Genomic DNA, 8,971 nt, shown 5'->3' with positions numbered 1-8,971 from the left:
GCAATTTGTTTAGAGACTAAAGTTTTGACGTCATTTTCAAAACACGGCCCTGAATATTTCCTGACTCACTGTCATATTTTCTTCTCTCAGGTATTTCTAAATCTCGACAAGCATCATGTTATATTTGTTATGATTATTAGTAGATGTAGCTTTATTATACATTAATTTACGAGATTGCTAGAGGTAAGCTTTGTTTCTTGTTTAGTTGTTAGGCCTACAATGAAATGAATAAGAATCTTTTTTTTTTTTTTTTTTTTTTTTTAAATAAATAGATCTATTTAGATCTAGATCTTGTCGCATTTTTTTTGGACTGTTATAATAATATCATAAATATTTGAATGACTTATAAATAAATTATTACACGTAAACAAAATGAAGCATTATGTCTAAGTCGAATTATTCAGCAATCATTCCGAATTTTCTCTCTTTGTGTTGTAGCATATTTGATTGATTTTCAGTAAATTTTCATCAACCCGCATAACGTCTTATAATCCTTCAGTTGTTAAAGGGATATACATTTAGTTCTAAGATATTGTCAGGAAAAGTTTTCATCGTTTTGAGCTGTTTGTTGAGAAAAAAATATTCTATTTATTTAAGTAGAGTGAGAGCGAAATAGGTAAAATTTAACTCCTAACTGATTATGGTATACATTTATAGAATCTGTAAGCATTACAAATGATATTTGTTCAATTCCTCTGCCATTGAACATGATTGCATTTTTTACTCAACTCGTATGTACTGTATTTTCATATGTAGTTGGCTTTCTAATTTCTATATATGTAATAAACCAAAAAAATCAACAACAACAACAAAAAAAAAACACCAACAATAAAACATAATTATATTTACATCTATGAGAAATAAAACCAGTCTACATCCATGTCTTCAAATATTTCTTTTACTTTTGATTCCACAGAGCTTACAGGTTTTTTTTAGGGTCGGGGGTGTAAAAGAAGGTCCCATTCCCAATGCTAAAAAGCAGGTATTTTCCCCAATTTTTGCTTTAAAATTTCCAAACAATGAAATTAAATCAAAGCAGAGTAACATTATTGTTTATGAATTTCCTTCACAGGCCCACACATAATAATTTTTGCTTCAAAATTGTTAAGTAAACCTTTTTTTTTTTTTGCCTCTCCTAATTTAAATGAGATAAGCTTTGACCAAACTGAAAGTCAGAAGGAGTCCAATTATACCTTAGTGAGCTGGTTTGTTTTTTCCCTTTGTTGTATGAAACGTTTTTCCCAATTTTCCTTATTTCAAGTAAATGTCGCTATTTTTCCCAATTGGAAAGTTCGAGGCCCTTGAAATTAAGGCCTAAAAAGAACCTGGCAGCTTACACCTGTCAAACTAAATTCAATAATCCCACCAAACATGACATTGTAATTTCTGAAATTTGTAAGCAGAGATGGGATCTGACAAATTCATTATGTTGAAGATATTTATTTTCATCCCTTTTTAGCTTCTCTGAAATGGTACCTTTGTGTTTTTATGACATGTAATTGGAAACAAGACCTCTCTGGTCACATAATGATTGGTATTATGTATATATGTGATCATTGAGAATGTGATTGTAGGTATTAGGTATCTTGACAATTGGTAAACAACTATGCCACTAGAATGGCTTTTTGGGCGCAAGAAGACGCCAGAGGAGATGCTGAGGCAGAACCAGAGAGCTCTGAACAAAGCCATGCGGGACCTGGATAGGGAGAGGTCCAAAATGGAGCAACAGGAGAAAAAGGTCATTGCTGACATAAAAAACATGGCCAAGAAAGGACAAATGGTAAGCTGTGGACACAATATGTTGTGCAAATATATGTCATCATCTGGAAAATACGTGAATGGACAAAATCCACATGAATTTAATTTATCATGTGCATGTATTGTATGATCTGATTCTCCTTAATACTTTTAATCTGACATGTTAATAATGCATTTTGAATTGCTCTCGAATCTTACCATGCTTACTGTAATCACACATATGATAATTATGTTCTTATTAAGATACTTAGAAAGACATGGTTTCAGTGTATATACTTACCAAACTGTTTGTTAGGATGCTGTTAAGGTCATGGCCAAAGATTTAGTGCGGACCAGGAGGTATGTGAAGAAATTTATCTTAATGAGGGCCAACATCCAGGCAGTGTCCTTGAAAATCCAAACCCTTAAATCAAACAACGCAATGGCCCAGGCCATGAAAGGAGTCACTAAAGCCATGATGACCATGAATAAACAGGTAGGTTCATATGTAACAGTGGGAACAGGTCAGAAATTCCTGTTTGTAATCACTTTTATCTCAGATACAGTCATAGATCACTAAAGGATTGTATTGTAATTTATTAAAACTGGTACATTTCACTTGTCTAATTGTCATTTTATAAGTTAAACAATTAAATCCATACATTTGCATGTACATAAAATCAGTCAATTTTGAAGAAGTACTGTAGGTTGAATATGATTTGAATTGAGTTTTGCTTTTCAAGATATGTGCAACAGAATAGCATGAGAGTCAGAAGTAGATTATAATGTAACTGTACATGTATGGTGTTGTTTAAGTCATGTAGTCGTCAATCTTTGTTGATTAATATCATAAACCAGGTCACTGTTCACAATTGGTTCATTTTGCCTTGCATCTTGTGTATTTCATGCAATAAATTTGTCCAGGATGTATTAATTTAATATTATATGGGGGTCCACAGGATGCATTCATCACTCATCTGGACAATTCAAATAAAGAGAGTGGCCAAATTTTTCCCTATATTTGCGCCATTATCAGTTCGGAATTGTATTCTTAAAACAATAAACACTTGCCATATGTTTAATGATGCCATGCTGCCGAAAAAAGTTTTAAAGATAGATCTAGACCCCAAGCATGGTAAATTAACCACTTCTCTAAACCAAAAAGTTGATCTAAACAATAACATGGACACGACAGATATTGATGACCAGGACAAGACAGATTGTTCAACAGGAGATTCATCACACAAACTTTGTGGTGAAGAGGGACTATCCGAAGCTAAAATTTTTTATTGATTTATTTGTGGTATTGATTAAGTGAAGATGGGTTATGTTTTGTCAGGTCTAACATAATAATCATGATAAATCAAACAGAAAGACTAAGGCTGCAAAAAACACCAATTTTCGGCACGCTACTTTGAGTAGACATGTGAGTTTATCCGATCACAAATTAGCCATGGCAGTTACTCCTGATCCTCAGCAGAACATTAACATTCCTCATAACAATAACATTTCTCATAACAATTTCCCAGAGATCCTCTGTGGAAATTATGCCATCTTATACATACTTATCACAGAGAATAGTTTCCTAATTTGTAACTCATGGTTAGATTAACACACATCAGCTGTTCATACAGCTGGCTGTGAAAGAGGTTTTCAGCACAAAATCAAATTCTTACAAAATTGAGAAACAGTCAAAAGTGATGAAAGTAAAAATGTTGCCCTTGAAAAGAAACGACTTTGTAGAAAAGGCACTTGTTCATTGGAAACAAGCAAAGAACAGAAGATTGATTGTATCTTGCTTAATGTCTCGCTTGAGAATTTTTCACTCATATGGAGACGTCACCAAGACCGGTGAAGGGCTTCAAATTTAGGCCTATGCTCGGTGCTTATGGCCATTGAGCAGTGAGGGTTCTTTAGCGTGCCACACCTATTGTGACACGGGTCATCCGTTTTTAAGGTCATCCCTGAGGACCCGTGACATTCACACCTGATGCTGAGTGTTTGGCGATGGAATTGTCACTATCTGTTTTAACGACTTAGGTCTGTCGTGGCCGGGATTCGAACCCCGGACTTCCGCATGCGGGGCGAACGCTCTAACCTCTAGGCCACCGCGGCGGTACAGTTTATGCTCTGTCTAAAGAAAAGTAAGATCTTAGTTGATGCATCTGATCAATTCTACTCATAGTTATTGTCAGTACCCCCTTGCTTGTTGTTAGAGGCAACTAAATGGGGGCGGTGCTTCGGATGAGACCACAAAAACCAAGGTCCCTTGTCGCAGCAGGTGTTGCACGATAAAGATCCCTGGCCATATGCACCGAGCATAGGCCTAAATTTTGCAGCCCTTCACCATATGAGTGAAATATTCTCAAGAGAGACGTAAAACAATATTCAATCAATCAATCATCAAATAATATACATGTAAATGATAAGTACATGTGCTTGAGTAGCAATTTCATTGAATAGGAATGTTTTGAAACTAGACTCATGTAAAACTGATTTGTGTTCTCAGCTTAAGCTGCCCCAGATCCAGAAGATTATGATGGAGTTTGAGAAGCAGTCTGAGGTCATGGACATGAAGGAGGAAATGATGAATGACGCCATTGATGATGCCATGGGAGATGAAGACGATGAGGAAGAGAGGTATGTGGATCTCATTGTATAGGGGGTGGGGGATGAATGGTGAAAGTCAACCCTAATGTTGTGAGGAAAGAGTATAGAAACTGGAATATTAAATTTGAAATTTTTGGCATAATAATTTTAAAAGTTTTTAGGGAAGGTTTTGGGCTGAACGTTAGCTCCAATCTCAATTAAAAATACCAAGAACTTTCTATTAAATCCATGTTAACTGTGAATTTCTTCTTTCAGTGATGCCATTGTTTCTCAAGTTCTTGATGAGTTAGGATTGCAACTAACAGATCAACTTTCAGGTAAGTTATTTTATATAGTTGAATGAATCAGTTTACCCTGAAATAAGATAAACCATTTGCAAAAATTTTAAAATTGATAATAAGAATTTTTATTCTGAAATTCGTATGTATGCACGAATATATTAGCATATCTCTGTTTTTGGATGAGTCAGATTTTGTCTAATGTCCTACTTATAGCTGCACACTATGTCTGGAAAAAAAATTCTGGTCACAAAACTTGCAACATTTTATTGTATTCTTAATGTGTTACTTATATCTCCCCTTCCCAGTAGGGGACATGTTGTTGTAGTGTGAATTCTTCTTCCACTTCTTCTTCCTCTTCTTCTTCTACTTCTCATACAAAGTTTGTCCAGGCCATAACTTGTTTGTCTTTTGACATAAGGCCTTTCATATTTGGTATGTGGGTATACCATAATAAGACAATGTGTCACATGTCATTTTTGATGACCTATGATCTTTTATGTAAAGGTCAAATAAAAGAATTTTTGGAACATTTTTTTTTTTCTGGACCATATTTTTAAAAAAAATTGTTTTTTGACGTACAATATGTAGGCCTTTCATATTTGATATGTTGGAAAGTTTGATTTACCATCATATGTTCACAACACTGTTCCTTGTTTGAAGCTCATATGCATTTTATGCAAAGGTTATGTACCGAAGTCTAATTTTCCACTTTAAAGTAATCCCTAATGTTTTAAAGAACTATGTACATTGTAAAATGGAAGGGGAGACATCAGTTTTAGTGTGCTAAAACAATTCTTCCTTGTATCGCTTTAATCAGTTTAAATAGCAAAGTAACAATACCGAGTACTTACATGTACCATTATGATGTTATTGATAATGATACATTTAACAAATCATATCATTTGATACAAACACTTCACAAAAAATGAGTCTGAATTTAATATACATCTGTATTCTGTACTTTGTAAATCAATGCACTACAACAATACACTAAATATTCAATACCTACTAAAAATTATTTTGAATTGGCATTATGGATATGATTGTTTTTGAAGTTTACCTGTATTACTGTTTTAAACCCAACCCCCCCCCCCCCCCCCCCCCCCCAAATGGAGCGCATGTCATCAAACAGGTGACAATATGGTCATTATCAAAAAAAGGCACATGCAGGGACATTTCTATTCGATCAGATTTTTTAATACTTGTATGACACAATTTTCAGGAGGATCAATTTGTCATCTCTATGAAACATACTTTATTGACAAAAATCTTATATTTGTGTTAAGTGTTAATTTATGCCAAAATAGAATTCTTGTGAATTAGAAGAATATAATGGTACATTTATCAATTTGTAAGGATGGGTTGTAATGTTGCATATTCACTAGTATGTTTTACGGTATGACCATTGAGATGAGCGAAACTCCTTAGTACATTGTATGTATATATATCAGTCATTCTTTATCAGCAATTACCATGGTGTCATCAATTTTTTTTATAAAACCAAAAATCTGATGCCCCAAAAAATTTATCAAACCACAATTCAAAATGTTTGGACTGTACCACAGAAAAATATATAATTTTATACTTTATATTTTACCAGACATCCCAAATGCAAGCAATACTATAGGCACCAAAACCGCGGAAAAACAACCTCAGGCTGCAGGAGTTAGTGATGCTGATGCTGACCTGGAGGCACGGCTTGAAAATTTGAGGCGGCAGTGAGAAGGCACGTTCAAAGTTGATTGTCATGAGTGATCTGAGTGGGAATGAATGAAATGTATGTGTGCCTGCAATGACAGTATTTTAATGAACACCAAGGGGGAGATAATCAGGAACGAGTTGCGCAACAAGGAGGAGCCAGCACTGGGCAGGAGATTTACACACATTCAGCCTGATTAATGTGATAGAGGTGCATAGCTGTGTATAACCCAGTTTCTAGACAAATATTGTTTATGTAGTGGAAAACTGTTTTTATAGCCTTGTTCTCATTCATTTAGAGTCATATCTAATTTTTGTATTTTTTGTTGCTTTTGTTATTGATTCATGGTTTAAATGTTTATCAAGATTTCATGAATACAAAGCATACTGACATGTGACACGTGGTATAGTATGTCATTAATCGTTAATTTTTAGTATATGATTAATCGTTAATTTTTAGTATTTTGGTACTCATCTATTTCCAATTCAAAGAGAAATTATTTCAAAGGAAGCAGAGAAAAAAGTAGAATGCATCAAAACTGACGTAGCTGTTATTGTGATTATTATCTAGTATTGCATCAATATCGCCTCTCTCCAGTCTTTAAATTCTAATACATGTAGTAGAATGGTAACCAATATGTTAATTTTGAATTTCAAGTGAAGCAGGTCTTTATTTTTCTTTTTTCTTTTAGATGCAGTGCCATGAGTAGATTTTTAAAAGTATTAGTATATTATTACTGATAATTTTTCATTGTACTCTGCCACTTAATCCATAGATATTTTGACGACTTGAATAATTAAACTGAATACATAAAATGGTCCGACAGGTATTGGAGAAGAAAAAGTTGAATGTTGTTAAAACTACAGTGACTGTACAAAAATAAAATTTAGAAATGACATTTCATACAGTGTATATATATAATTTACCCTTTAAAATATATATTTAAATCTTTATATAATCTATTCTTTTTTATCCTGCAGGGATGATGCATCAGCATCACACTTGCAGGAAAAACTTTAATCTTGGCGTTATCTTTTCAACCAGGGGAGATAGGGCTTTGATATTTCAGATATAGATGCCACATGACCAGGTCTTTTATATGGTACCAAAACATTTGATCTAGTGACTTTGACCTAGAGCTTTGACTTGCTTTTCAAAAACTTCAACCTTTTGAACTAAAGGGAATAGTTAAGTGGAGTCATGCTTCTTGGCAAATTATGTTGTTTTTTGACAGCTCTTGTTAAAATATTTATTCAAATCTGCATTTCCAAAAAACTGGACTGTATTTCTTTGATAAAGAAAGCAATCAACAATACCATCATCCAATGAGAGATGTTATTAAAACGATTTATAGAGAGGAAACATTCAATACGTTGAAACTTTGTTTTCTATTATTGGTTGTTATTTCTAAACAAACTTTCAGTTTTTATAAGTACATATATCCTTTGGATGTACAGTTTCCTATTATTACATGAATTAACTGTAGTTGAAATAATGTTTGAGAATAAAATGATAATAAGATCAAACGTCAACACATTTTGTATATTTTTAAGCAAGTTATTTGCCTACACTGTCATGTTGTCTATGGATAATACCGTATTATTTAGTGTCCTGTCCATTTCATAATTTGTAAATTTCGTAAATGTCAGAACATGAAAAGGACAGATACATGCATGTACATATATTTAATGATCCTCAGAAAAGAAGTTGAAATAATAAATCATGTAACATTGTTCCTAGTGTTTATTTTATAAAATCTTCCTCTTCATTGACAGATTTTGTTATCCCCATAGACTCAGCTAGTGAATCAGAATTATCAAAAGAGAGAGAGTCCTAAACACAGTTTTAAAAACAGAATTAGGTAGCCTGAGTAAAGTGGAATTTGCCCCAGTTCTTTTTATTTTGTTATTGTGAATGATCATATACAAAGTAAAAAAGCTACTGCTGACTTCTCTGTGGGAATAACCAAATAATCTGCTTTATCAAGTAAGAGACGACTTGTCTGTTTAATTTGATAAAGCTTCAAATAATCTGTTTGCGAAAATAACCTGTCTGAATAAGGTGCAGTGGACCTTGCTGTGGAAGCAGGCTTTTTAAATTAGAGCTGAATGTGCGTTGAAATGGCCTGTTTAATTAAACTAATGCCGATCAGTTTTTGGAAATGAACTTTCAGGACACATCGCATGTTTTTAAACTTTTTAATTTTTTCAGCAAAATTAATTCATTTCATGTCTAAAACTACTTTATATGTGTTTTAAATGAAACAATTTGCGTAATTTTCGAGTTTGAAAGCGATGAAATTCAAATCTTGCGATATGCATATTATCTTCGATATTTTACGCGCCATTATCTGTGACGTCATATGCGACCTCGAGCGAGAAGATTTGAAAACAGTTGTTAGCCATTTCATAAACAGATTAGATTTAATTGACAAACAAACAATTATCACATTAACGGCTTGTAAATAACACTGCATCAATGTGTTTTATGACGTTTAAGGATGTACATGCTGTCAGTAGAAAGGATTAAGACTGTTTATTTTATCAATTTTCGAAGGAAGGTATGCCAGGACAAGCCGTGAATATTTTTGTCGGCACAACGACTTTGCCATAAAAAAAAAACCCAGTAGAATTTGTCCCTGTAC

At 33.5% G+C, this 8,971-nt stretch overlaps 1 protein-coding gene across 2 annotated transcripts; it reads left to right on the top strand.

The window, feature by feature from the left end:
- Positions 1 to 5: 5 nt before the first annotated feature.
- Positions 6 to 8,060, top strand: LOC125675251 (charged multivesicular body protein 2a-like). Of its 2 annotated transcripts, none has more exons than XM_048912776.2 (6): positions 6 to 90; positions 1,575 to 1,780; positions 2,054 to 2,233; positions 4,247 to 4,377; positions 4,603 to 4,664; positions 6,229 to 8,060. In XM_048912776.2, the coding sequence occupies exons 2-6, from the start codon at positions 1,607 to 1,609 to the stop codon at positions 6,348 to 6,350; spliced, it is 669 nt and encodes a 222-aa protein (XP_048768733.1). In that variant the 5' UTR covers positions 6 to 90; positions 1,575 to 1,606; the 3' UTR covers positions 6,351 to 8,060. The 2 variants fall into 2 exon arrangements, with proteins under 2 accessions (XP_048768733.1, XP_048768734.1); XM_048912777.2 differs by having other exon boundaries at positions 67 to 183.
- The last annotated feature ends 911 nt before the right edge of the window (positions 8,061 to 8,971 follow it).

The sequence above is a fragment of the Ostrea edulis genome, chromosome 3 (assembly GCF_947568905.1).
Source record: "Ostrea edulis chromosome 3, xbOstEdul1.1, whole genome shotgun sequence".
Taxonomy (NCBI): Eukaryota; Metazoa; Mollusca; class Bivalvia; order Ostreida; family Ostreidae; genus Ostrea; species Ostrea edulis.
This window is presented reverse-complemented; position numbering and strand designations above follow the sequence as displayed.